At 49.5% G+C, this 27,752-nt stretch overlaps 1 protein-coding gene across 4 annotated transcripts; it reads left to right on the top strand.

Moving 5' to 3' along the window:
• The first annotated feature begins 322 nt into the window (after positions 1-322).
• Positions 323-27,329, top strand: ENTPD6 (ectonucleoside triphosphate diphosphohydrolase 6). 4 transcript variants are annotated; one of them, XM_075925854.1, is made up of 15 exons: positions 323-400; positions 6,948-7,266; positions 7,954-8,030; positions 9,077-9,220; positions 11,488-11,563; positions 13,346-13,381; positions 16,910-16,998; positions 19,772-19,851; positions 20,821-20,885; positions 21,643-21,744; positions 22,930-23,046; positions 23,487-23,624; positions 24,087-24,143; positions 25,339-25,451; positions 25,538-27,329. In XM_075925854.1, the coding sequence occupies exons 2-15, from the start codon at positions 7,008-7,010 to the stop codon at positions 25,625-25,627; spliced, it is 1,443 nt and encodes a 480-aa protein (XP_075781969.1). In that variant the 5' UTR covers positions 323-400; positions 6,948-7,007; the 3' UTR covers positions 25,628-27,329. The 4 variants fall into 4 exon arrangements, with proteins under 4 accessions (XP_075781969.1, XP_075781971.1, XP_025034124.1 ...); XM_025178339.2 differs by lacking the exon at positions 323-400 and adding an exon at positions 1,062-1,372; XM_075925855.1 differs by lacking the exon at positions 323-400 and adding an exon at positions 6,281-6,408.
• The last annotated feature ends 423 nt before the right edge of the window (positions 27,330-27,752 follow it).

The raw sequence follows: 27,752 nt of genomic DNA, 5'->3' as shown, positions 1-27,752 counted from the left end.
GAGAGGGGGCGGGGCCGGCAGGCGGGCTGGGCGGGGCCCAGGAGGGGAGAAGCTGAGGGGGCGGGGCCGGCAGGCGGGCTGGGCGGGGCACAGGAGAGGGGGCGGGGCCGGCAGGCGGGCTGGGCGGGGCCCAGGAGGGGAGAAGCTGAGGGGGCGGGGCCGGCAGCCGGACTGGGCGGGGCACAGGAGAGGGGGCGGGGCCGGCAGGCAGGTTGGGTGGAGAAAGGAGGGGCGGGGCGCGCGGAGGCGCGGGCCGTACTACGAAGGGGCGGGGCTTGAGGATGACGCGCTCGCGCTGCTGGGCAGGGCGCGGGGAAGCGGGCCGGGCGCGCATGCGCGCTGGGGGGTGGGCGCCGGAACCGGCTGGGCCTGCGGGTGTCCGGGACCGCGGAGCGGGCGGGTGAGCGCGCGCTGCGGCCGGAGCCGCCTGTCTGCGGGCCGGTGTGGGGTGGAAGGGGCGGGGCAGTGTGCGTGGGGGGGGTCCCGTGTGGGGCGGGGCGGTGTGTGTGGGGGGGTCCCGTGTGGGGCGGGGCGGTGTGTGTGGGGGGGTCCCGTGTGGGGCGGGGGCGGTGTGTGTGGGGGGTCCCGTGTAGGGCGGGGGTCCCGTGTGGGGCGGGGGCGGTGTGCGTGGGGGGGGGTCCCGTGTAGGGCGGGGGCGGTGTGCGTGGGGGGGGTCCCGTGTGGGGCGGGGGCGGTGTGTGGGGAGGGGTCCCGTGTGGGGCGGGGGCGGTGTGTGGGGAGGGGTCCCGTGTGGGGCGGGGGCGGTGTGTGGGGGGGGGGTGCCGTGTGGGGCGGGGGCGGTGTGTGTGGGGGGGTGCCGTGTGGGGCGGGGGCGGTGTGTGGGGAGGGGTCCCGTGTGGGGCGGGGGCGGTGTGTGGGGAGGGGTCCCGTGTGGGGCGGGGGCGGTGTGTGTGGGGGGGGTGCCGTGTGGGGCGGGGGCGGTGTGTGTGGGGGGGTGCCGTGTGGGGCGGGGCGGTGTGTGGGGAGGGGTCCCGTGTGGGGCGGGGGCAGTGTGTGGGGGGGGCCCGTGTGGGGCGGGGGCGGTGTGCGTGCGGGGCTTTGTGGGGGGCCCTTGCAGGGTCGGTGGGGGTTGCCAGGGCCCAGCGGGGACTGTGTCTAGGCTCCCCTCCGGCGGGCGGGTCCTGGGCTGTGTGTGGCAGTGCCGTACCCGAGAGGCCTGGGGTCAGCATGGGCTGGGTGTGTCCCTTCCTGATGGGTGCGGCTGTACCTGGATGTTCTGGCCCCCCTGGGCTTAGCACGGACTCGGATTTGGGGTGCTTCCTGACACTTGTACCTTTGAAAATCCATCGTGACAGCGGGCGCATGGTTTCGTTGTTTGCATGAGTTCAGCAGCCCACTATTTAAATTCATGGTGAGCTCCCCTTCTGGACAGGGAACCTGGACATAAAGGCCATGATCCTGTAACTGGGCCCTGGATGGACCTGTAGATCTGTGAGGAGCCCTACTGAAAGCTTCAGGAGGCTTAGAGCATGCACGAATTTGCTAACAAAGAGCTCAGTGCTAAATTGAGGCCATATTTAGTACAGTTGGAGGTTTAATCACTGTAACTTAATGGTTAACAATACAGACTGAGACAGCCATTTCCATATTTCCTGGGACACAGAGAGCCTGCCTTTGCTATCCATTTGAAAAGCTTGAGTAACAATGGCACACTTGACAACCACCATTCTTACCTGATTATAATGCCTAATTAGGCAGCGCGGGAGTGTTTTCAGATCAGTGAGCAAATGTAAATTATCTGGTAGGGAAGAGGCATATAGTGTCATAAATAAAAATCAGAAACAGGTGTTCTGATGGAAAAATATTACATTTTTAGTAATTTATTGGGTTTTGTCTGAGAAAACAACTTGAGGGCCAAGTGACATTAGTTCAGTCAATGGCTGAGCCAACACTGCGTACTCTAAGCTAGCAGAAGGCTGGCTGGACAGTAGACCTAGTAGAACTTTGGGTTTCCAACACTGTATCCCAAAAATGTGGGGCAGATGTTCTGAAGGGGTGGCTGGGCCAAAATTGACTGGCATTGCATCTCCATGTGCCAGGTGGAAATACGGAATACAAAGGTGGCCTGTGCTGGCTGAACCTCGCTAGCTTGGCACGCTCTGGGCCAGCACCGTCCGTGGCCTGGCAGGATTTTAGTGAGCCTGATGTCTACTTATCACAGGGGAGGCCAAGTTTCTCATGGTCCCATACAGTTTGTTTCCAGCCACCAGTCCTGGCTCTCAGTGTCCTGTGCTATTGTTTAGCTCTCTGATTTACCCCAAGTGTCTAAGAGTCCATTAAGCAGTGGTTTGGCATCAGTCAGGTCTGAGGGGGTCAGACTGGAGAGGTTCAGCTTGTACTAATTTACTAAAAATCAAGCAGCTTTTTCTTTAAACAAGGAACATCCCTTATAATAGAGGGCTGCTGACAACCATAGCCAGAGCTGTAAAGACAGAACATAATGTAAATCATGTTGCAGAATGACGTTTGTCATTCACAGAAGTGTTCTTTCATATCCTCGAGGCTTGCCACCTCGTGTTCTGGAAAGAGTTGATGCCTTATTTCTCTCTCCCTAAGCCTTTGTGTGCAGTAAAACGTTTCTGTGTCTAAGAAGGGACTTCTATCGCTTCGTGCCTTACATTATAGGTGGATCTGTATTGACTCCCAGAGTACAAGTGTACCCCAAAGGAGCTGGCGGTTTCCTGCTAAAATGTTGTGAGCCAAGCGTGCTACACTGTAGGACTGCGTCTAGACTGGCAAGTTTTTCTGCAAAAGCGTTTGCTTTTGCGCAGAAACTTGCCAGCTGTCTGCACTGGCCGCTTGATTTTGCGCAAAAGCACTGACGTTCTACTGTCCAAAATCAGTGCTTCTTGCGCAAATGCTTTGACGTTCCCGTTCGGTCAAAAGCCCTTTTCCAGAAATGTTTTTGCGCAAGAGGGCCAGTGTAGACAGCTAAAAACTGTTTTGCGCAAAAAAAGCCCTGATGGCGAAAATGGCGATCGGGGCTTTCTTGTACAAAACTGCATCTAGATTGGCACGGACGCTTTTCTGCAAAAAGTGCTTTTGCGGAAACGCGTCCGTGCTAATCTAGACGCTCTTTTCCGCAAATGCTTTTAATGGAAAAACTTTTCTGATAAAAGCATTTGCGGAAAATCATGCCAGTCTAGACATAGCCTTGGTGTTGCTTTGGCTGTGCCAGCGATGGGGTGTGTGTAGGCCAGGGGTGGGCAGAACCCTCTCAGTGGGATGGATCTGGCCCACCCAGGGCTTTGTTCCGGCCTGAGAGGTAGTTTCAGGCTCCACCCCCTAGCTCGTTGCCTGGAGCAGGGGAGGGCGCAAGCCCTTCAAACCGCTTCTATTTAAAGGGCTCAAGTCTTCCCAGCAGCTGCAGGGAAGGCACCAGCCCTTTAAATAGAAACAGCTGGATGGGCTGGGTCTCTGGCTCCCTAGCAATGCACTGGGGGGGAGGGATGGAGCTGCCAGCTCTCAGCTGTTTTTATTTAAAGGGGCTCTTGTGTTCCCCTTTAAATACATCAATAAATAAGCCCTGGGAAAGGCAGCAGCCCTTTAAACAGACACAGCTGAGAGGGCTCACAGCTCCCGGCGCCTCCAGCGCATTTCTGGACCATGATCCCAAAGGGATCCTGCGTCTCCGGCAACACACTAGAGGTGGGGAGCTGGGAGCCCCTTCAGCTGTGTCTGTTTATAGGGAGCTTGTGTCCCCAGCTGCTAGGCAGCGGGTTTGCTGGCAGGCACAGGGAAGGCGCCAGCCCTTTAAATAAAAGCTCTTAAAAGGGCTCGCAGCTCCCCCAGCCTCTAATGAGTTGCTAGGAAGCCAGAGAGAGGATCCCTTTCAGCTGCATCTATTGAAAGTGCTCGCCTGCTGGGGGCTGCATTGCCTGGCAGTCACCCGGCAGGCACAAGCCCTTGAAACAGAAGCAGTTGAAAAGAGCTCACAACTCTGCCCCACTGTCCGGTTGCCTGGAGCTGCCCAGGAGGCGTGAGCCCTTTCAGCTGCTTCTATTCAAAGGGCTTGTGCCTGCCGGGCAACTGCCAGGCAATAGGTTAGAGGCGGGGAGCGTGGCTCTGTTCTCCTCTCCTGTCACATAGGTGGTGGACAGTGCTCCAGGTGACCTCCAAATGGAGCTTATTGACTTGCAGAGTGATGCCTTGCTTGGGGAGCAATTCAAATCAACCCCACGTCTGCAGTTTTATGCATCTCTCAATAAACGAAGCTTTCCAAAGGCCAAGGCTTGTGCCCCAAAGATGCTTGTATTGTTCAGATCAACTTACATCTGCGAACAGACATTTTCTGTGATGAAATTCAACACTTCTAGGAACAGATCTGTCACTGATGACCACCTTGCAGTAGTGCTCCGCATTGCAACATCAGAAATGACACCTGACTTCACGTCCCTTGTGAATGCCAAACACAGACTTTCTTCTTCACACTGAGTTGCATTTTTTTACACTTAAATGTAATGCACATAAGTTGCATTAAACTCAGGTGGGCAATAAATCGGATGTGGCATCTGCCAGTGCTTATTAACGTGTCTCTCTGTTGGCTCCTGTTGGCTGTGGATCACCATTCCTAGCCCCTGTGAACTGTAGGAGGTGGTGTCCCAATTCACGCAGCGCCCATTGGTTGGAGATGGTGCTGCATGGTGATCGGGAGGTTCAGGCAGCTGTACCAGTGGAAGTGCATGTAAATAAGCAGTGGTGGCTGCCGGGGCTAACCCTGCTGAACCGTGTCCGCTCCGTGGGTCATACTGCCCACCATGGACGGAACTCAAAGCTTAGTGTTATTACAAATGTTCCTAAAATGTTAGTAGTAGTACGACACATTTTACAAGTGTTGCCTTCTACGATAGCCTTTGGATAATGTTGTATGCAGTTAATTATTATTAACATTTAATTACTTTGTTGTGTAAAAAACATATTTGGCCTCTTTTTACAGCGCATGGACCGCCCCTTCCCTTCTGGGTTGGCCCGTGGGCACTTCTGAAATTGGAGAAATGGCTCCTCTTCAAAAATTATTGCCCACCCCTGGTGTAGGCACAACAGCTGGGGAGACAAGGAGGTTGCTGCTATTTTTTTAGAAACAAAACACCCTGTTTTAAAGGAGTCTTAGGGGGATCCTGACTGTAGCAATGACAGGCAGATTATGCACTTGTCTTAGTGACACTTGTTTTCAAATATCTAGATGAAAACGTATCTTACGTTATCTGAGACCAAGTCTAGGGGTGAAATTGTGACTCCAACGAAGTCAACAGCAAAACTCATTGACGTCAGCAGGGCCAGTATTTCATCCAAGGACGTGAAGGGTGGGGATTGCACAGTACAGGCGTGTCTGCATCCCAAACTGCTGGCCGGTCACTATTTTCTCTTAACAGGTTTTTAGACCATGTTCTTCCTTGCGGTGTGTGAGCACATCCTGTGTCGTATTTGACATGATTTAAACTAGGGATGTTAAATTTAGATTAATTGGCTAATCGAATAGTCGATGCAATTTGCATCGACTGTTCAATTAGTCCAGTGGTCCCCAACCTTTGTGTGGCCAATAGCACATTCATGTTTTCAGGAGAGTGTGGCGGGCACCAACAAAAAAGGCGTCAATGTGAAATTGAAGGTTATTTTCATGTTAAATGTGAATTGGGTAAATTTGATAGAAACTTAATTTAGTTGGATAATTTTTATTTTAATTATATTGCAATTCATTTTTAAACAAAATTCTGCATTAATAAAAAGGAGGGATGTCCAAATGTTGAGCAAAAAAAGCACCCCCCCCCCCCAAAAAAAAACATGCCCCTTTAAATTTCACACAAATTTCCACATGGCAGGGGAAGAACGTCCCAAGTGGTTTCCAGCTGAGAAACTGAAAATACCAGACATTTTACTGGGGGGGTGTCAGGCCAGGGGTTTGGATTGCCCCTCAGGGCAGGGGTTTGGGGTGCAGGGTCTGGGAGGAGAGTTCTGTGGGTGAAGCTATCGGAGTGGGAGTAGCTGGGGGGCCGGACACTTACCAGCGAGACGCGCTGCTCTCCTGTTTCTCCCACAGGAGCTGCCTGGCCCTGTGCTTGGGGATTGGTGGGTTCCCACAGCTGCCCCTGTCCAGGTCCGGCCAATGGGCTTGTGCGGGGGGGCAGAAGCGGCCATGAGGGACCCTCCCCTGCCGGCTCGCAGCTCCTGCGCCACAAAGGGCCCCGCCGCGGCTGTTTTGCGTGGGGGAGGAAGGGGGGCTGTTGCTGCCTTGCAGCCGGACCCGACCAGCGTGGGGTTTGCGCCGGCTACCGAAGCGCCTGCGCGGGCTGCCTGCTGCGGTGGGGGCGGGGCTCAAGCCTCTAAAGCCCCGCGTTGGGCTCCCTCACGGGCCCCAGGCTGCCGACCCCGCTCTAAGCCGGGGCGAATGTGAGTAGTTTTAAAACGCCGGCGCGGGCGCACATACATTCTCCCGCGGGTGCCGTGTTGGGGACCACGGAACTAGTCGATAAGGGCAAATCTGCCTTTGAAGTGTAGCAACAGCCCTGAGGTCATTGCTACGTTTCAACGGTGAAAGCTCTGTGGGGAGCACTGGGGCAGCGGGGGACTCAAGCAGCCCCCCACTGGCTCCATGCTCCCTGTGCCCTTTCAAAGTGGCAGCGCCCAGTCCCCTCCTCCTCTGCCTCTTTGTGATCGAAGCAGCAGAGGGGGGAGTGACTAGTGTGTCGACTATCCAGTAAGCTTTTGGAGAGACGAGTAGTCATTGTAGACTGCGTGGGTAACATTGTCAGCTCCATCCCTTTGTCTTTGTGCAGCCTTTCTGAAGAAATACTGAGCTAAAGCGTTCATCGGTGGGGAGGGGGTGACCTCATTTTCTTATTTGGAGTCTCTTTTTAGGTAATTCTTCTAAGAACTGTGTGTGTGTTGCCATAATGTATAAAAGATTAAAATGTGTCTTTTTTTCTTAGATTGTAGAAGAGACATGGACTCCATAGACATGAAGGGAAAGAAACAGTGACATTTGATAAATGGAAGCCATGAAGATATCAAAGCCATTCTATGGCTTGGGGATTTTTGCATGTGTAGCTATTTATGTAGTTTATATAAAATGGCATTTGGACTCCAAACCAGTCTCCAGTGTAACAGATGGTACTACTGACAGTAGGAGAGAAAAACTAGACCATGAGAAATTGACAACTGATCACACAGAGTTTTATGGAATTATGTTTGATGCTGGAAGCACTGGAACTAGAATACATATTTTTAAATTTACACAGAAATCAAAAGGTATGACAAGCTATTTAACCGTTTTATTGTTTTCCCTCCAGATACTCTTAAGAAATGAGTTAAATCTTAGTTTCTTAGACCCATTGTATTTTAAAACTGATTTGTTCATCTCAGCCTTGGCTTGGTGATAATCATAATTAGACTGATTAGCTGTGCTTGCAGACCTCGTATCATTGTAATAGCTGAGTTCTTCATAAACAGTTCCTCTAGCTTCAGAATGCTGCTCTGGGGGGGGGGGGGGGAGATAAGTAACTTGACCAAGGTTATACGGGGAATCTGTGCAGGGCAGAGCTCCTATGTCCCAGTCCTGTGACTTAGCCACTATTCATTGCTGTATCTGGACCTCCTGGAAACCAGTTCGGCACAGTACATAAACACAGGCTAAAATCATACTGCTGTCAATAGGACTTAAACGTATGGTTAAAATTAAACACGTGATGCATGGTATTGGATCTGGGCCTAACACATTTTTGAGAAGCAGGACACCAGTTGCCACGTACTAGTCCTACCTTGTAGTAACAAGCATCAGTGATTAGAGTAGGTGCAGACAGAGTAGGCTTCAGATTACTTCCATTATCCTTAATTGTGCAAAATTAGCATATAAAGTTTTACTTGCAAAATGATCTTTTCTCTGTATATCAAGCGCCATACCTTTCGTACTCTTAACAACTTATTGCTTTTGGACAGAGACTCCCAAGCTAACCCACGAAACATTTAAAGCGCTGAAGCCAGGACTCTCTGCTTATGCTGATGATGTTGATAAGGTAACAAAGCTTTTTTCTAATTACAAAAAGAGGCGTCTGCTAGAGAAACTCGCTCTTTATCTGCTTTGCAAATGAGGCAGTGCTGAAGGTTGCTGTGCTGCAGTAGACTACACTTTGTAGTCTTTCTAATTCACCTGGATGGGAATGTGGGGTTTCCAAGCATTGACCAGCTTCCTGGTATGTCAAGCCCATGTGCTAAAAGTATCATTTTTGCTAACTGACTGGTTTTCATGACTGCCTTGAGAGATGTTTGTCTTCCTGGAAAAGGATGGAAACTGGTCATGTGCCATGTTTCATCCCTGTCGTGATTGGATGCAATTGGGAAATGTATTGATGAGCTAAACACAGTCAGTTAAGCCTCAGTTCAGGACTTCATATAAACACGTGCTTAAGCGCTCTCCTGAAAAGGGATTCTTGCTTGAATGTTATGTGGCCTTCTCCCTCCCGTCTCTGCACAATCTTCTATTCCGAGCCCAAAGCTAAACGGGACCGTTATGATCCTCGTATAACATGCACCAGAGAACTGCTACATCCATTCTGGCCATTTTCAAATCAGGTGATGGAGAATCCACTACGACTCTTTATAAGCTGTTCCACTGATTGATTATCCTGTGGAAGAAAAGGTACACCTTATTCTGCTCTTAATTTGTCTAGCTTACAGACTGTGGACAAGTCACCCATTAAACTTCAATTTGTTAAGCAAAATAGATTGAGCTCCTCGAATCCATTGCTATAAGGCAAGTGCTTTGATCATTCTCGTGGCTCTTGTCTGAGCTTCTCTGATTTATCAGCACTGTGTTTGAATTGTGAACACCAGACCTGGCCACAGTATTCCAGCAGATGGTGCAGTAGTGCCAGATCTATAAGTAGTATAACTAGAGCCCTACGTCGAAACAAAGTTTGTATCCGCTTTTCATCTGAGAGCCGCAATAAAGATCCATAGATATTTGTGGATTTATAGGGTCTAAATATAACCTCTCTGCTTACTTGAGATTTTCATATGCACTGCTTCCAAATGTCTGTATTGCTTTTCCCTGGACTTACAGAGTGCTCAGGGGATACAAGAACTTCTAGAGGTTGCAAAGAATGAAGTTCCTGTGGAATTGTGGACGTTTACTCCTTTGGTCCTTAAAGCAACAGCTGGTTTACGGCTGCTGCCTGGAGAAAAAGCTAAAAAGTTGCTGAATAAGGTAATTCTTTTTCTTTAAACTTAATTTTCCATGACTTCAGAGCAGAATTTGGTCCCCAGTAGAATAGGCATAGTTTGCTTTTATTCTGCTGACAGTGTAAATATTCCATTTTCACACCATACTGTAACGATGCTCATTTGTTTATCACATATAGTACCCTATGTGCAAGTCCTAATGCAAGACCCTCGGTCCATTCCAAAGTGGGCAGACTTTATGATACTTAGTTTGTATAACTAACCTTCAGCTTTTTAGATCTGAAAGCTGTTGGTAAACATAGTTCATGTTAAAGATTTTTTTATTTTTAAATAATACTGTGTAGGTCTTTTAAAGCACTGTCAGATGTTCTTGGCAAGTAATATTTTTCCTACTATAGTTGACACTGTTGGAGTCAAGATTATAGGTGTGACCAGAATTATAATGAGATAGTATATTGTTAAAAAACAGCAGATTAATGATAGCTACAGAAAAGTCCACCCACTACTAACCCCAGCTTCAGAGTAACTAGTCTATGTATGAAATATGATTTAAACCAGTATTTTGGGCATCTTACATGTGAGTTGTCACATGCTGAGTTTATTTATAATGGAAGTTTGAGGCATTTTGAGCTATTGTCAGTGGTTCCGTTCTCTGGACATCAGTTCTTCCTGGTTGTAATCAGGGTCCTGTGGCTTTGGAAAGTCACTGACTGCTGAATTAGCCATGTAATAAATATGCTGATGCAGAAGAGTTCTGTTCAAATCAGCTTTCAGTTTTAAAATAGGATTTCTAGCCCTCATGATTGTGGGAATCCCCCCTTGAATGTGCATCAGTCCCCTATTTTCCAGAATTTGCAAGCAGCCTGAAACAGTGGTACTGAGAAAAATGTGAGTTGTCTCATTAAGCTCAATGTGTAGGCTTCAGCATCTAATGACAACTATTCCAGTACTGATCATTTTAGCCAGAATATCCAACCAATGTGTTTGGCAATCAGTGGTGGATGCTGGAGGATGACTAACTAGTTACAAAAGTGGTGAATTCTAATATAAAGCCTCTCCCCTATCCAAAAACATTGTTTACCTCTGTTCCAGACTCTCCCTCACTGGAGGTCAAAATCCCAAATTGCTTCTCATGCCTTCCTGGTACCCAGAGCCCCAGCTGCCCCGTCCTGGTCTGTCAAATACTCTAGGTTCCCTTTGACAGCTGCACCCAAAAGTTAGCAATACAAAAATCCGTAGCGCACTGAAAAGTGACAATTCTAGGGCAGGGATGTACGTGACTAGTCGACTAACCAATGAGCATATGTTTATCAAGTAGTCGAGTTACTACTCAACAAGTTGCTCCTATCAAAGGCAGCAAAGGGGGGAGTGGAAGCTGGCTTAAAAGCTGGTTTCCCCCAGCACTGTCTCTGTGGAGGGGCATAGAAGGAAGAGGTGCAGCAGGGAACCGAGCGTGAGTCGGGAATCAGCTGTTTCCTGGCTTGCGCCTGGTCCGAGATGCTGCCAGGTGGCTCTTACTCCATTTAAAAGGCAGAGCCGCAGCAGAGTTAGCTCCTGGGGGCTAACCCCACTGTGGCTGTACAGTTCCCCCCTTATCAACTCATTGAGTACTCAATGGAAATTCTGATTACTCAATTAGCTGATTAAACACAATTTAACACCCTTATTCTAGGGCAGGGTGGAATTGAACTTACCGTTAATGACTGTATTGTCCATTTCCAAATAGCATTTAGTTCAAACTGCTGCGGAATTTCCAGTCTCTCTCTCGAGAAGCCGCAAAAGCCAGGGGACCTTGGTGTGGAGTCTAGATCAGAGAACAGGGAACTTTGGTTTTAACTTCCAGTGTACTCAAGGCATTACTATGCCCATGAGTAGGGTGTTTCACTGGGCCGTTCTTACCAGTGTTTTTCTCCTGCCTTCCCCTTCACATGCACTGCCCTCTGGGCCCCACAGTGCAATCAGTCTCTGTCTGCCTAACGCAGACTAAACCATATTCCCTCCTAGACCCTCTCAGCTTTTGTTATCTATTGACCAGCACAAGGTGTCCTGGTGGGAAGGAATGCCCCTCTCTCTGCATCGCAGTGCACAGCCATTGATTAGATTGATAACTTCCGAGAGTGCTTATTACAGCTGGATTCCAAGAGCTGGCCAGGCCGTGAGACTCCTCCTGACTCCAGGGCAGAGGCTCAGCACCGCTTAGGATCTGACTGTAGGGCAAGAAAATGTTGCACCACACACCAGTCCCCGTCTAGGAAAAAGCCTCCACTGATTTCTCTCTTCCTGTGCTTTTAGGTAAGAGACCTTTTCCAGGAGTCTCCGTTCTTCGTAAGGGACGACTGTGTCTCTGTAATGAATGGGACAGATGAAGGTAGGCTGAGTTCCTGTGGCTGTGGTTTAACAAAACTGCCCCAATCCTACTGCTGGACCCTCTGCTCCACACGTTGGATCCAAGTTGAGTCTCCACTGAGGCCAGTGGAAATGTGCACCCTGCGGATCTCTGCTAGCAGATCTCATTGCTAGGGTGAGGCCAGAGTTTGCTTCCATTTACGTGGCCCAAAATGGTGTTAACCAAACAGCTCCTGGGGCTTAAGGTTTGGCTCCTAAAAATAAGCAGCTTGATGTAAGTGCTTGAGTACCCACCAGCTGCAGCTGAGTCTGGGAACTCCTGTGTGCTCAGCACATCTGAACATCAAGCCACGTTGGCACCAAAATAGAGACGTGGAAGCCTAATGCCAGGCCCTTGCTCCTCAAGATCTTGCCTTTGAGCTGACCTCCGTGGACCGGGTTGGCTCAGGTGGTTAGTGCCGTCCAGTTCTGAACTGGAAATGTGCAAAGACTTTTTAGACAGTTATTTGTAATAGTCTCTCCTCGTGAAGGAAAGCTGACCAACTTTTTTGGAAGAGAATATGCAAACTGAGACTAACTAGGTTAGAATAGAAATAATGCTAAGGTTGGGTCCAAAATTTGATCTCATTTTTATAATTTTTTAAGGAAAATTGCCAAATTCTAAATACCCAGTAATGTGGTTAGTGCTGCTGAGACAATAAACTTTAAAATAGCTGTCTTTTCTGCAGGACGTCTTATTTAAAAAAGAAATGTCTCGAGCTTCCCAGCAAGAGCGAACACACACGTGCACTGGGTCTATTCCCTGAGGTGTGCTGATACTTTAAAATAATAGCTAACTATATTTTAAGTTGTTAAGACAAGGCCCGTTCATTTCTCTTTTATTAATAGGAATAGAAAATGTTTGTCAAGTGGGAAGAGAACATAATTTCCACAGTTCTCTAAAGTGCTTGGGAAAAGTAAAATTTCTTAATATTTCAAAGTAACTTTAGGAAAATGAAAACAAATTTAAGTGTAACAAAATTGAGTCCATGCAGTTCTGATGCCAGAGAAGGGTTGCCCCATAGCATGAAGGATCATGTATTTGTTGACATTTTCGCTAAAGAACAAAACCTTTAGAACAAAGCCTTTGCTGCTTATCCGCTGATATGTGTGATCTGTGAAGTAAAGTGGTTGCCAGGCACTTCATGCAGAGGAGCTGCCTGCCAGCTGGCTTGAATGTTATATCAGCTCTTTGGGATAGTGAGTATCTTTGTTCTGTGTTTGTACAGCACCTAGCACCATCGGGTCATGGTCTGGGGCTCCTAGGCACTACAGATGATTAGTAATAATGTAAGTGTTGGCTGCAGAAGCACATTCTCCATGTTTAAGGTCCCTAACCCAGGTTTAAGATTCTTGATTTTTGTTGGACATACTGTTTCTAGAGTCTGCAGTGCCTGAGAATCACACCTGCAAATTGGCAGAGCTCCATTGAGATCACTAGAACTGTGACCATTTATCCTGGAGGATCTGGCCCTTTATTTCTAGTCAAAACCAGTCACCTCTGGGTGTTTTCGTGAGAGAAAACTGCATGCTAGGAGAGGCATGTGACTGTGGGTCCCTGTGCCTGCTGCAGTGCGACCCAGTGTGCTAATCACTTAACCTAAAATCTGTCGCTGAACAGTTGGAAAGCACAGCTCTATTAAAAAGTAAATCTCTAGAGACCAAATCTTCAATCAGGAATGATGTGTATTACGGTGTCGCTGCGTGACCTTACTGTTGGATACAGGGTCTAACGGCGCGTCTTTCGGAAACGTTCTCTTCCCAGGAATTTCAGCCTGGATCACGATCAACTTTTTAACAGGTATGTGTGTGTATTTACCTTCTCAGATATCCTGCATTTGTTCAGCTTTCCTGTCTTCACTGTTACTCCACCCCCCTTTGAGTTTTACATAATGGGTGGAGAGTGGCCAGCGACCACCTCTGGCTGTATGTGAAATCTTGGCCCCGTTGAGCTAGGCTTTTAACAGGCTCCTTTTTCTGTCTCCCTGGAAAGACCAGAGCCTTTGATTAGAACACTTGATTCCCTCCCTGGGTGCCCTGTGCCCCAGGTGAGTCTCGAATTCAGGTACTTGATAGCTTCTTGGTAATCGCCCAGAACAGACAATTGAAGTAAGAATCTGGACTTGATCACAGTTACAGTCCTTGGTATTTATACCACAGGTGCCATTGTTCTCAAGCAGGCCGGGGAGTTCCACCGTGTGCGCGTGTGGATGGGGAGACACGAGACAGTGTGCAGTGGTGGGAAATAGACTGTTTCCAAATGGCTAGGAATAAGATTGCTTTCAATCCGAACACTCCAGTGCACAGCTGCAGCACAGCAGTTACGCCACTGACCTAGCATGGGCATTTCCCCTGTCGGAAAGGGGGTTAACCCACCTCCCCAAGAGAGAGTGGCTAGGTCAGTGGAAGACTTTCTTTCGATGTAACAGCGTCTGTGCTGGGCTGGGGGTAGAGTAACCTAACTCTGGCAGGTGGAGTGCAAAATTTGTCATAGCCCCGAGTGATGCAGCACGGCCGATCCACTGTTTAAGTGTAGACCAGGCCTAAGTGTCTCTTTGGAGAACGTTGGCTAAGGCCCGGGTTCTACAGGCTCCAAGTCCGAAGGTTTGCTCATGTAGCTAAAAGTGAATTGTGTTTTTAAGTCTTGGCAGGATCAAGATAACGAGCCTTGTGGATAAGGGAGAAGCGGTGGATGTCATATACCTAGACTTTAGTAAGGCATTTGATACGGTCTCGCATGATATTCTTATTGATAAACTAGGCAAATATAACTTAGATAGGGCCACAATAAGGTGGGTGCATAATTGGCTGGATAACCGTAGTCAGAGAGTTGTTGTTAACGGTTCTAAATCCTGCTGGAAAGGGATAACAAGTGGAGTTCCTCAAGGGTCTGTTTTGGGACCCGTACTGTTCAATATCTTCATCAATGATGTAGATATTGGGATAGAGAGTACGCCTATTAAGTTTGCAGATGATACCAAACTGGGTGGGGTTGCGACTTCTTTGGAGGATAGGGACATAATTCAAAATGACCTTAGCAAGTTAGAGAAATGGTCAGAGGTAAACAGGATGAGGTTTAATAAAGAGAAATGCAAAGTGCTTCACTTAGGAAGGAACAATCAGTTCCATACATACAAGATGGGAAGCGACTGTCTAGGAAGGAGCATGGCGGAAAGGGATCTAGGGGTCATAGTGGACCACAAGTTGAATATGAGTCAACAGTGTGATGCTGTTGCAAAAAAAGCAAATATGATTCTAGGTTGTATCAACAGGTGTGTTGTAAGCAAAACTCGTGAAGTCATTCTGCCGCTCTATTCTGCACTAGTTAGGCCTCAGCTGGAGTACTGTGTCCAGTTCTGGGCGCCACATTTCAAGAAAGATGTGGAGAAATTGGAAAGGGTACAGAGAAGAGCGACAAGAATGATTAAAGGTCTAGAGAACATGACCTATGAAGCCAGGCTTCATGAACTGGGCTTGTTTAGTTTGGAAAAAAGAAGATTAAGGGGGGACATGATAGCGGTTTTCAAATATCTAAAAGGGTGTCACAAGGAGGAAGGCAAAAATTTGTTCCTCTTGGTTTCTGAGGACAGGACAAGGAGTAATGGGCTTAAAGTGCAGCAGGGGAGGTTTAGATTGGACATTAGGAAAAAATTCCTAACTGTCAGGGTGGTCAAATATTGGAATAAATTGCCAAGGGAGGTGGTGGAATCTCCCTCTCTGGAGATATTTAAGAACAGGTTGGATAGACATCTGTCAGGGATGGTGTAGACGGAGCTTGATCCTGCCTTGAGGGCAGGGGGCTGGACTCGATGACCTCTCGAGGTCCCTTCCAGTCCTATTATTCTATGATTCTATGATTCTATGAAGGCCCTAATATTAGTTGTTTGAGGTTTTTGTGATTTTTTTTTCTTTTTTTCTTGTCCTAAAGATATTAGGGAAAAACACAATTTATTATTTCCATGCTATGAAAGGCTGTCTCTGTCCAGATGTAAAAACAACAGGTAGTCCTCTGGCACCTTAGAGCAGTGCTCTCCAACCTTTTTACACCCGAGATCACTTTATAAATGACAGACCAAGCCAAGATCTACTGTCCCACCCCTTCCTTGAAGCCCCGCCCTCTATTCTCCTCCTCTCCTCTTGCTGTCCCCAACCCTTATACTGCTGCTTTTTTTTTTTTTTTTTTTTAAATTCTGTAGGAAGAGGTTTTTCCAACATTTGGCCTGAAATGGAGGCTGCCCCGCGCTCCAGCTGATCGGCGGCTTCCCCTTTGCACCTGCCCACGTGGAGCTTGGTGCACCCTGGCTGAGCGCCATGGCCAGCTGGCTGGGAAGCCGCTTCTCTTCGCTCCAGCCCAGCTGACCTGCGCTCAGCCCAGGAAGCTTGCTCCAGCACAGCTGGAGCTAGATGCAGCCTCCCTGGGCTGAGTGCAGGGCAGCCAGGCTGGAGGGAAGAGAAGCGGCTTCCCAGCCAGCTGGCCATGGCACTCAGCCAGGGTGCACCAAGCTCCACATGGGCAGGTGCAGAGGAGAAGCCGCCGATCAGCTGGAGTGCGGGGCAGCCTCTTTCAGCTGAAAGCCACAGTCAGCTGGCTGGGGTGTTTCAGCCCTCCTGACCTCCCAGCTCCCACCATTCCTTGCAGCTACTCACCTGTGTTGTTGCTCGGTGAGTAGCTGCTCCTCAAATGAGGAAATCTCATGTAAATGTCCTGCACAGGCGCGCAGTTCAGAGGGGGCTCAAGAGCTACTCTTAGAGCCCCTGAGATCTACCGGTAGATCGCGATCGACTGGTTGGTGACCACGGCCTTAGAGACTAACTGAAAGGAAAGTTCATGGTCCTATATGGGTAAATCCACTTCACTGTTCTGTCTTTCTGTTCGTTTTTGTAGCTGGGCAAAACCCCAAGTAATTAATTACTGACATGCTTTCCATTATGCAAACTAGCTCTAGCTGTATGTGCTCTTCATCTCTTATTGTGTGCAGCAGGGGCAAACAATTTAAGCAATGGGCTTCAGTTGTAGCAAGGGAGGTTTTAGGTTGTCCATTAAGAAAATCTTCCTGTCGGGGTGGGTAAGCACTGAAATAAATTGCGTAGGGAGATTGTGTAATCTCCACCACTGGCAATATTTAAGAGCAGTTTGGATAAATATCTATCAGGGAGGGTGCTTGGTGCTTCCGTGAGGGCAGGGGGCTGGACTTGATGATCTCTTGGGGTCCCTTCCAGTTCTAGTGTTCTATGATTCTGTGGCTTTTTTTTTAAAGCCATTTGTTTCTCTTATTGCTTTATGTCTGAACATACAAGAGCTTTCATTATCTCACATGATGCATTTCAGGTAGCTTAAGCACTCCGAGAAAACGAAGTGTAGGAATGCTGGATTTAGGCGGTGGATCAACACAAATGACGTTTCTTCCCATCTCTGAGGTAATCTGAAACCACACACTGCAGGGAAAGATTGGTTTCAATGAACGGGCATTCTGCTTTTCTAGCAAAAGGATTGGGGCGTTTTGTGCTATGTGAAGGCTTGCTTCCTATTTGTCTCTTCACAGATCTGGCCACTTCCTCCTCGTCGCTAGAGTACAGCCAAGAATACACAAGGCTCACCAGAGCTGTGTTCTGGTTAGGAAAAGCAGAGACTGTCTTATAGGTTGAATCTCTCTAGTCCAGCACTCTATGGCCTGGCAACATCCATGGCCTGGCATGTTTGTAGTTAGCCAGATGCCCACAAAACATGAACATAAGAATGGCCAGACTGGGTCCGTCTAGCCCACTATCGTGTCTGCAGACAGTGGCCGTTGCCAGATGCCCCAGGGGAGGGAATGCAACAGGCAATCCTCACATGATTCCTCCCCTGTCATCCATTTCCAGACAAAGGCTAGGGGCACCATTCCTACTCATCCTGGCCAATAGCCATTGATGGACATAACCTCCATTAATCTGTCTAGCTCTTTTTTGAACCCTATTAAAGTCCTAGTCTTCACCACCTCCTCTGGCAAGGAGTTCCACAGGTTGACTGTGCGCTGAGTGAAGAAAAACTTCCTTTTGTTTGTTTTAAACCTACTGCCTATGAATTTCGTTTGGTGACCCCTAGTTCTTATATTGTGGGAATAAGTAAATAACTTTTCTTTATTCACTTTTTCTACACCAGTCATGATTTTATAGACCTCTATGATGGACCAGGCCAGGTCTGGGCACAGCTGAAGGCATCTGCTCAGGGTGAATTGCTCAGACTCAGGGCTCCTTATAGCCCCTGACTGGAGACCTTTCCAAACAGGTCACCAACCGGTCATATTGAGCAAAACCCCATAGACATTCCAGCTCTCCCTGTGCCACAATCAGCCCCGGGCCTGCACACAGGTGAGGGGTTTCAGAACCCAATCTCTCCTACCCCAAATGGGTCTTTCTGGTCCCAAGAACCAGCCACAGCACCCAATCAATTTACACTCTGGATCTTACCCACAAGATCATGCTGGGCCAGTCCTTTAGAATCTAAAATCTAAAGGTTTATTAATAAAAGAAAGAAAAGCAAGAGAGTAAGGTTGTTAAGAAGAATACATTACATGCATTGACTCACAAAGTTCTCGACGCAGGCTCTCAGCAGAGATGTTACAAACTGCTATCTTAAAAGTCTCTGGTGCACATCCTATGTGGTGGGCCAGCGAGTCTTCCCGGCTCTGTCCCTCCCAAGGCTGCATCTGGAATCAGTAGCAGAATTGAAGGCCAGATGGAGTCCGCCTCGTGGCATTTTATACCTATTCCTGGTATCTTCCAAGCTGGAGCAAGTCACATGGTGCAGTGACCTATCCCTGTGTCCCGAGTCAGCGGTCATGATACTGGCTTGTTTGCAGGTCCCAGACACATTCCTCGGGTGTTTGCTGGCCTCTGAGAGCCTTGTCCCTGGAGCCTTGCTAATTACCATAGTCACTGACTGACCATTCCTGGCCCATTGCTCTGTCTCAGACAGAGAAACTTCCAGCCTCAATACAGAATCCATATTTATAATTCCACATACAGATATCACATGAGTACATGAGTAGCATATATAGAATCAGTAGAACATAAGTTTTCATTCGACACCTCACATGGCCCCCTTTGTATGGACTGTGGGGCAAACACCCCCCCTTGGGTGCAGCAGTGATCTGGCTGCTCCCCTTAAAATCCAGTAATGTGACAACCTCTAACCTATTCCCCCCTTACTCTCCTCTTTTCTAAGCTGAAAAGTCCAAGTCTCTTTAATCTCTCCTCATATGGGATCTTTTCTAAACCCCTCATCATTTTTGTTGCCCTTTTCTGAACCTTTTCCAATGCCAATAGATCTTTTTTGAGATGAGGCAACCACATCTGTACTCAGTATTCAAGATGTGGGCATATCACGGTTTTATATAGAGGCAATACGATATTCTCTGCCTTATTCTCTCTCCCTTTTTTAACGACTCCCAACATTCTATTTGCTTTTTTGACGGCCGCTGAACACTGAGTGGATGTTTTCAGAGAACTATCCACAGTGACTCCAAGATCTCTCTCTTGAGTAATTGTTGCTAAATTAGTCTCCATCATATTGTATGTATGTAACATGGGAGTGGCCGAGTTTCCTAAGGTCCCATAAAGTCTGTTTACAGCCCCCAGTCCTGGCTCTCAGTGTTCTGTGCTTTGTTAGCTCTCAGAGCCCAGGAAGCAGCGGGAGTGTTGGTGATGCTGCTAGACAATATTGACCTCCTGTGGTCCAGCAAATTCTCTGGTTTGGCGCCGGTCTGGTCCTAAGAGTGCTGGACTAGAGAGGTTCAGCTTTTGTTTTCCATTTGTGTCCATAAAAATGTACTCTGCATCTCGGCAGGATAGAGCTTTCCTCCAGAGGGGTTCAGAACTGGAAGAAGGGAGCAGAGAGGTGTATTAGTGGAAAGACGTGCTCTGTTTCAAGTCCTCCTTGCATTGTTTGTGTCAGTAATAATATTTGAACTGCTGTGACTCTGTAACGTTGGGTCACTATTTACCTCCTATTCTTATGTTCTGGTCACCTCTAATGGATGCAGAGCCAGTCTGAGACTAGTCTGTAAATAACGGATTTCCGCATGTTGCGAACGGGGCTGTGCATGAGATAACCCGTTAGTGCGCTCACCTACTGTATTCTTTCTCTCTGCTGTTTCTGGAAAGTTCCAAAAAAACTCACAATGATTTCTTTCTTTGTTTCTCCTTATAGACAACGCTCCAGAAATCACCCGCTGGCCATATCACGTCCTTTCAGATGTTTAACACCACGTATAAGCTCTATTCATACAGGTTAGTGGTGGGGAAAAGAGCAGGCGGTAAAGGTGAAAGCCCGTTATTGGATGAATGAGACTTAAGCACATGCTTGACTTGAAGCATTTAAGTTCTCTGCGGAATTGGGGAATCTCCCGAGTCACAGTGTTTACCTCAAATAAAAAAACTGGCGAGACTGACTGGCCAGATTGCTGCTCCTGATGGCCGCACAAGCTTATTCTTCCCCTCAGTGGGAGGGGCCACGCTGAGGAGTTGTGCTGCATTACTGCATGCTCTCCTCTGTCTGCAGCCCCCAGAACCCACCTCAATGTGTCCCTTGTCAGGCTGTGCAGTGCTGGCATGTAGGGGTGTGCAGTTGGGTGCCTGAAACCCTTAGGCTTGCAGCTGTGATCTTCAAATAGGCCTGCGCTCACCACCGTGCCCGTTCTGTGGCCGGAGGAGGCGCTGTGGCGATTCCGTGGGTACTGCGAGAGCGCCACAGAACGTCAGGGGTCGGGGTCGGGGTTGGCCCCTTGCTGCTGGACTGCAAGGGGTGGAGGGAGTGTCACGTCTCGGTGGCCCCTCCGACTTGGGCTCGGTGGGATGTGTGTGGAGCGCTGTGACTCGGGCTGGAGGGAGAGCTGAGGCAATGCAGAGCTGTTGGGAGACGGGGGAGGAGGAGCTTTAAGGGAGATGGAGGGTGGCCACACAAAGCCGTCTCCTGGCCAGGCCTGATCTAGCTGCAGTCTGAGCAAGCAGGATTTCACTCCGCCCGCCCGCCCGCCCGTTCGCGTCCTCTGCTCAAGAAGGGACTCGGCTAGCGTGCCAGACCGCGGAAGGGGTGCCACTGGACGCGCTCGCTCAAGCCACACGCAAGCCGTCAGCCGCTGAGTCGTGGCGACTTGCAGGAACCTTCCTGCAAACAGACGTGCCGCGCGTGTCCCGAGCGGGCTGCCAGCGCGGTACCAGAGGGATGGATTCTTTCACAGAGGCTCTTCTTCTTCACAGTTACCTGGGCCTTGGGTTAATGTCAGCAAGGCTTGCCATTTTAGGAGGCGTTGAGGGACGAGCCTGTAAGTAACCAGACTCAGAGCTCTTCTATTTCAGTGGCTTGTGGGTCGCGTGATCCTCGGGGCCGGCGATCCCAGACTTCTTTTGCTCTGCCCCTTTTGGAGATCCATGTTTCTTGTGTTACCATTTCCTTCCCCTCTTGCCCCACCTCCAAGCCTTCTGCATGGCACCCCTCTCCCTTTGCTCTCTCTCCCCGCCTGCTGCCGCCTCTCTCCCCACAGCCAGGCCGTGATCTCGGTCACATGCTGGCTCCAGCTGTTTCCTCCCCTCGGTGGCCTGGACACTGCTGCTTGCTGCGGCCTGGGCTCGGCTTGCTCTCCCTTGCCAGCTGCCTCCGCTTCTCCAGCCTGCAGCGGGGCGATGCCATCGGCGGCTCTGGCTCCTCGGAGAATGGCAAGGATGCGGGAATGTTTTGCTTCGCATCCGGTCCTCGTGCACTCCCAGTAACTTTGCTGTGCCCACCCCCCAGGGTGCCGACCCCATGCTCAAGGCCACAGGAGCATCGCCCGTTATTGGGGGGTGTTCACTTGCTACCCACAGCTGCCTGGGCTGTGGATGGGACCATGCTGTGCCTAGGCACATCTGCCATGAGATGGGTGCGGGCAGAGGGGTGCCATCACCAGTCCGTAGAGAGGTCGGGGTGTTGAGACCAGGAGTGGGTTAGAAGCTACTGCTGAGTAGGAGTGTGGTGAGGGTCGGCGGGATCAGCACCTGGCTCCTGAGCATGTCTTAATGCTGCTTCGTCTGTTTCTATTCCAGTAAAGGAAGGCGAGGTGCTAATGAGCCCCTGTTTGTCACCTGGCTTCCAGTGGGAGTGGGAACATGCTGAAATCGTGTACCGAGTCAAAGGGCAGAAGGCAGGTAGAGGAACTTCTGTGACGCTCTAGATTGGCGTGGGACAGTCAGCACGAACAGCATGCACTCGCTGGCTCTCCCTCTGCGAGCTTCTCGCTCGCTACATTACTCGCTAACTTTGCTTTGTCCTCAGGCAGTTCCCGCATAGGAGATTTTCCTCCTGTTGCCCACGCCCCGTCTGCTCCAGCCTGTGATGGGGGAGCCCTAATGTAGACTAGTCAATGGCAATTTGAAAACCACGCTGGCAAACCTGGGCCAGAGCCTGGCTGCATAATGTGATGGCTTCCAGCAAGAGCACTAGCGCGCCCGTCACGGCTGCCACTGGCGGGAGCTGTGCTGTGGGATGGCGCCAGAGAAAAGTCTCGCACACTTGGGGCAAATCAGCAGGCTGCTATTGCAGCCTATCGGGGCTGGTTCACACCAGCTGGCGGTCTGGCTGTGGGAGGGTTTCCAAGCCATTTATGCTCACAGCAAATCAGCCTTTTCTGCAATGGCCAATGAGATTTCACTGCAGAAACTGCTGTTCCCACAAACTTCCTGCCTTGTGGGGGCAGGGGATCTGAAAACCCCAGGTGCTGTCTCGTGTGTCTCCATGTGATGTTCAGTCATGTAGTCCTAGCCCTTGTTCTTCATCCACAGTGCTCCTCCATCGAAACAGCCTCTCTCTTTGCCTACCCATGGCCCTGTTTTCAATTTGAGCTCAAGAGCGTTTCTCTAATTATTCGCATGCCACTCTGAGCTTTTCTTTCCCTTATTACTAACTAGGGATGTTAACTACAGGTAACTCATGCAATTAACTCAAATCGTGATACAAATTAATTATGATTAATTGCCATTTTAATTGGACTGAGAAATAGGCTAATTGACACATTAAATATTTTGAATGATTCTACACTTTCAAATACACTGATTTCAATTACAACACAGAGTACAAGGTGTACAGTGCTCACTTTTAATTTTTATTATAAATATTTGCACTGTAAAAATGATAAAATAGTTTTCAATTCACTTCATATGAGTACTCTAGTGCACTCTCTTTATCATGAAAGTGCAACATACAAATGTAGATTTTTTGTTACATAACTACAGTCAAAAAGAAAACAGTGTAAAACTGTAAAGCCTACAAGTCCACTCAGTCCTCCTCCTTGTTCAGCCAGTTGCGAAGAGAAACAAGTTTGTTTACATTTTCAGGAGGTAATGCAAGCGGGGACCCATCCAGTGTGCTAGGAAGAGAGGGTGTGGGCGCCCCTGTATTTCCCTGCATGGTGTGCCATTTCACCTCTTCTTCACACTCTGCAGGGAAACCTGGTGAGTCCCTGGCTTATTCCAGTGAACGAGAGTGGGGCGTGGGTGGAGACTTGATCCCAGGCCCCCAGCAGTGTAGTTATTCCAGTGCGTTGGAGAGCTTATGCTGCCAGCCCAGTGCTGTTAACTCTCCTTGGTGCACCAGAGAGACTGTAGCTCTGAGTCAATCTCCTTCTGGGCTGCTGCAGGAGCAGCTCAGGAACATTTGTACCGTAGGCTGCATGGGCCCGCTCTTCGGACTCATCGGGTTCCCATGGAAGCCAGTAAACGTTGCCATTGGCCTCAGCAGGAAGAGGAGCGGGTGCTTTATTCCCACAGAGTCTCTAGTCAATTAGAGAGCTTTGCTGACCCGAGGGGACCTGTGGCCCCCCCAAAGAAATCCCCCTCACGCACTGTTTAATCACCAGCCTGTGATTTGTTGGGTCTCCCTCTGTTTCTTTTAGGGGGGCCTCTGTATGAATCCTGTGCCAGCAAAGTGGCAGAGCTGCTCTCCAAGAAGGTGCACAAAACAGAAGTGAAGGGTTTGGAGTTTTACGCTTTCTCCTATTATTACGACTGTGCAGCAGAAGTTGGCCTAATAGGTACATTTGCTTCTGATTTTCTTTGTAATGCAGGGTAGCTAATGGGGGAGTTTCTGCCACTTAAACATCATCTGGTTTCTCTGCAAAGCTGCCCAGGAATGAGGCCATTGGTGATGTTGGCATACTGTGATACTGTTTTCAGAAGGTTGGGTTGTAGGTGAAAAGGCAGTCGGCCTTGGAGGTCTGACCTGAAACAGTTTTCAGACTTTCTTTTTATGGACTAAATTTCCAAAGTCGACCATGTCCCAGTAAGGCTAAAACCCAACTTTAAGGAAGACAGCCTGAAGTTCAGCTTTGCCGTCCGTATTCAGGCATCTAAATAAAGTGGCAAAACTTCCACTTATTCTGGAAGTGCAGGATCCAGCCGTGGGTGGTCCAATTTCCAGACATGCTTAGCACCCAGCATTTACAATTGACTCCCCAGGCTCACTGTGAAACGTGTCGTATTTTTCCTCCTCCTAGATAAGGAGAAAGGAGGTACCCTAACCGTCAGTGACTTTGAAATTGCGGCTCAGTATGGTGAGTAAGTAAAATAAAGCAAAAAACGCTGGCCAAGATTTTCTAACATGACTAGTGATTTGGGGATGTGTCTATCTTTTGGGAGAGAAACTTGAAGGATCTTCAAGAGGCCTGATTGTCAGAGAGCGTTAGACTCCTACCATCTGAAAATCTGATCCCTGCTCAAGTCTCAGATTTTGTACCTTAAATTACAAGTTCCTTCTGAAGTCTTGGCCACAGTTTTTCTAAGAAGTCCGTACATTTTTATAAAGACTGCAAAATAATCTTGCAATACAGGCAGTCCCCGGGTTACGTCAGTCCGACTTAAGTTGGACCCCTAGATACGAACGGGGGGGGGGGACCCGCTAGTGTGGGTGCCTCCCCCACTGTCGCCACCTCCGGCGGCGCAGGGAGCACTTCCCCCCAGCAGACCAGGGAGACGCAGAGCGGCTTTTCTCGCTGCGGAGGACGTGGGTGGCAGGACCGCCGAGACGCACCGCGGTCCCACTGCCCGCGTTCTCTGCGGAGAGAAAAGCCGCTCCGCGTCTCCCTGGTCTGCTGGGGGGGGGGCGCACTAGCTGCGGGGCCCCCCGCCCAGCAGACCAGGCTTTTCTCGCCGACGCCTGGGGTAGAGCAGCTGGGGGGCTGCCGGGTTGGTCCCACAGCGCCGAGGTGCGGCGCTACGGGACCAACCTAGCAGCACCCCAGCTGCTCTGCCCCAGGCGTCCCCAAGTCAGCCGCTGCTGAAACTGACCAGCGGCTGATTACAGGAAACCTGAGGTAGATTGTTGATGTCAATCTTGGGATGTAAAGCATCAGAGGGGTAGCCGTGTTAGTCTGAATCTGCAAAAGCAGCGAGGAGTCCTGTGGCACCTTATAGACTAACCGGAGTGTTGGAGCAGAAGCTTTCGTGGGCAAAAGTGGGTTGAAGTGGGTCTTTGCCCACGAAAGCTTATGCTCCAACACTTCAGTTAGTCTAAGGTGCCACAGGACTCCTCGTTATTTGATCTTGGGTCCGTGGCGCTTTTGAAAGTCAGCTCCATCCTTAGGTTCCTGACAGCGGACTCTTTTTAGGAAGCCGTGGTTGAAAATCTTGGCCTGTTTTCCTCCTGTGTCTGTTCCACCAGTGCATGAGAGGAGAAATCAGCCTGTCTTAGGGTTTGAACAGTTGTTTGTAAACTGGAGAGAGAGAGAACTGACTCTTCGTTCCTCCTAGTGTGCAAGACCATGGAGGTGAAGCCAGGAGACAACCCATTCCTTTGCCTGGACCTCACCTATATCAGTTTGCTTCTGCAAGAACTGGGCTTCCCCAAAAGTCAGGTGTTCCAGGTACCACTTGTCAGCACAGCGTTGCGATATTGCTCGTGGTGTGCGCCCGTGACGGTGGTTTCACTCCTCTCCTCTTTTCTTTCCAGCTTGCCCGAAAAATTGACAATGTCGAAACAAGCTGGGCTTTGGGAGCCACCTTCCACTACCTTGATACCCTTCACAGGCTGCAGTACTGAGGGGCCAGGGCCTAAACCCCCCCAAAGGGTTTTGATTGCGTCATTTGATGGGTACCCAGCCTGAGGTGGCTGCAGGCAACTGATTTTGCTCACTCTTTCTAATAATCAGACCCTGGTGAAGGTGATCGTCAGTTGGGCACCCAAGCTGTGAAAGCGTGGAGCAGGCAGCTGAGAACAATCACTTGATCTTGCAGTGTCGCTGGAACTAGATCATCTTGGGGAGCGCTTGGGGATTTGTGAAGGGGCTTTGTTCTCAAAGCAGCACCCGGCTCTGAGAGAGAGTGGACCTTTGTGGAACACGCCGGCGTCATTCTTGCCTGTAATCTGCTGAGGTCAGCGTTAGAAATGGCCATTCTAGATGCTCCTCTCCCTCTGAGGTTCCGATTTACAACGTATTTCTTTGCTAACGGTCTGGGGAACTGTTCACTGTCGAACTCTGGCAGTCAATGCATGTAGCCGGGGCACTGCTGGTGGGCACTGCAGCTGGCTTTGGAGCACAGGCTGGGAGGGAAGCGTTTGGCTCCCCCTTCCAGCACAGCTCCGGTGTATTGCGGAGGTGAAGGGCACATTCAAGGATCTGAGCCACAGAGCATTGCAATCTTCATTGGCCCTTAAAGGCCGAGGTACTTTGGGCACTTGCTGCGGGTGGGGTGGAGGGCTCCATTTCGGTCCTTTAGGGGAGTCCCTGGCAGCGTGACTTCATTGGGTCCGTAGGGAGACAGGGACAGGGCTCCTGTAGGGCAGGCAGTCTCTGCTGCTTTCCTGAGATCTGCCAGGCTCGGGAGCCAAATCCAAGTGGAAGAATTTGAGGCCACGCTGCCAGAACCATCCATGTTTCCCTCTCCCTCTGGTTCGCTCCTGCGGGATTTCCTGGGCAGCTGGAATTCATCCCCCTGACAGGAAGTAGTAATTAGTACAACGGGCAGTCCCTAGAATGGTGTGTGCAAAGGGGATCAGCTCGTGTATTTTAATTTGATCATCTTCAGGGGTGGTGGGAAGAATCTGTCCCGTGGCTTTGTGGGAGGCGTTCCTGCCACATCCACATGCACTTAAGATTTGATGGTGCTCAGATTGGGGAAGTTCTTTAAGTAACATAACTTCACAAGAAGAAGTCCTGAGCCTGGAATATCTGGGGGATTCACAGGCTCGGAGCGGCTTTTACAAAGCAGGTTTGGAACCTAAAGTGAATGTCACTATTAACCAGCGCTTGGTGCGCCTCTGCCTTCCTTTGATAACGACTCCCTTGTCGCTGCACTGGGCACAGATTGCAGAAGACTGAGCTGGCAGGAGTCAGAGTAGAGGTGCTTGGTACATTGAATACAACACCCCTACCAGTGTGCTGTGGACGGGGTGAACACTGTTCCTAACCACAGTGTGGAAGTTACTCAAAAGTAGTGAATTGTATCTTTTTAAGCACTAGCTCTTCTGCCCTTTCCTAATAAGGGCCTTATCCAAAGCCCCTTAAAGTCACTAGAAGTCTGTGCGAGGACTTTGGAGTAGGCCCTACATGAATATAGGTCAGGGTTCTCTCATGCCTGAGAAGCACAAGCTTGGTGTAAAAGATGCACGTGGAAACCAAGCAGGTGATTCCAAAGTGTGGCTCTGATGGTCATTGAGTTTTCTCTGCCAGTAGCGTGTGCGTGAATGTCTGATCAGTACTTGAAAACGAGTTTATCAACACTGAAATGTTAATTACAAGTGAGGATGTTTCGTCTCTGGATTAATGCGTGGTGCTGCGGAGCGTTTGCCTCTCTAGGGCAAGTCACTGCACTGAGAGTCGCTTACCTTTACTAAGTGCTAATGGGAAACCACTGCATCCCGGCGTGCTGCAAGAGAAGAGTCTGAACTGCTGACTGCAAACCGAACCTGGGATAAAAACTGCTCTGGAGGTGTCAGAGGCACCAAATCCCTTTGCTTTGACCAGGAGCGTAAGGAGAAGACCAATGGGCTTAACTTAAGAAGGGTTGGGCTTGGTTTCCTTGCCATAAGGCAGCTACTGACTGTCAGTTGCCCTGTGGTTACTGTGTCCTCACTGGTCTTTCTCTGAAGCAGCTGATGGTGGATGCTGGCATAGCGGACACTGAACTAGATAGACCGGGTCTGGCCCAGCCTAGCAATTCTTGTC

This window comes from Pelodiscus sinensis, chromosome 3, assembly GCF_049634645.1.
Source record: "Pelodiscus sinensis isolate JC-2024 chromosome 3, ASM4963464v1, whole genome shotgun sequence".
Lineage (NCBI taxonomy): Eukaryota > Metazoa > Chordata > Testudines > Trionychidae > Pelodiscus > Pelodiscus sinensis.
Note: the sequence above shows the minus strand (reverse complement) of the source record. Positions and strands in the feature narration are given on the sequence as shown.

What these genes read in the sequence shown, in the direction of transcription:
- ENTPD6 (XM_075925854.1), top strand. Translation starts at nt 7,008, where the DNA reads ATGGAAGCCATGAAGATATCAAAGCCATTCTATGGCTTGGGGATTTTT. An exon ending in ATGCTGATGATGTTGATAAG is followed by an intron (nt 8,031 to 9,076) that starts GTAACAAAGCTT and finishes CTGGACTTACAG; the next exon opens with AGTGCTCAGGGGATACAAGA. An exon ending in CCAAAAGTCAGGTGTTCCAG is followed by an intron (nt 25,452 to 25,537) that starts GTACCACTTGTC and finishes TTTTCTTTCCAG; the next exon opens with CTTGCCCGAAAAATTGACAA.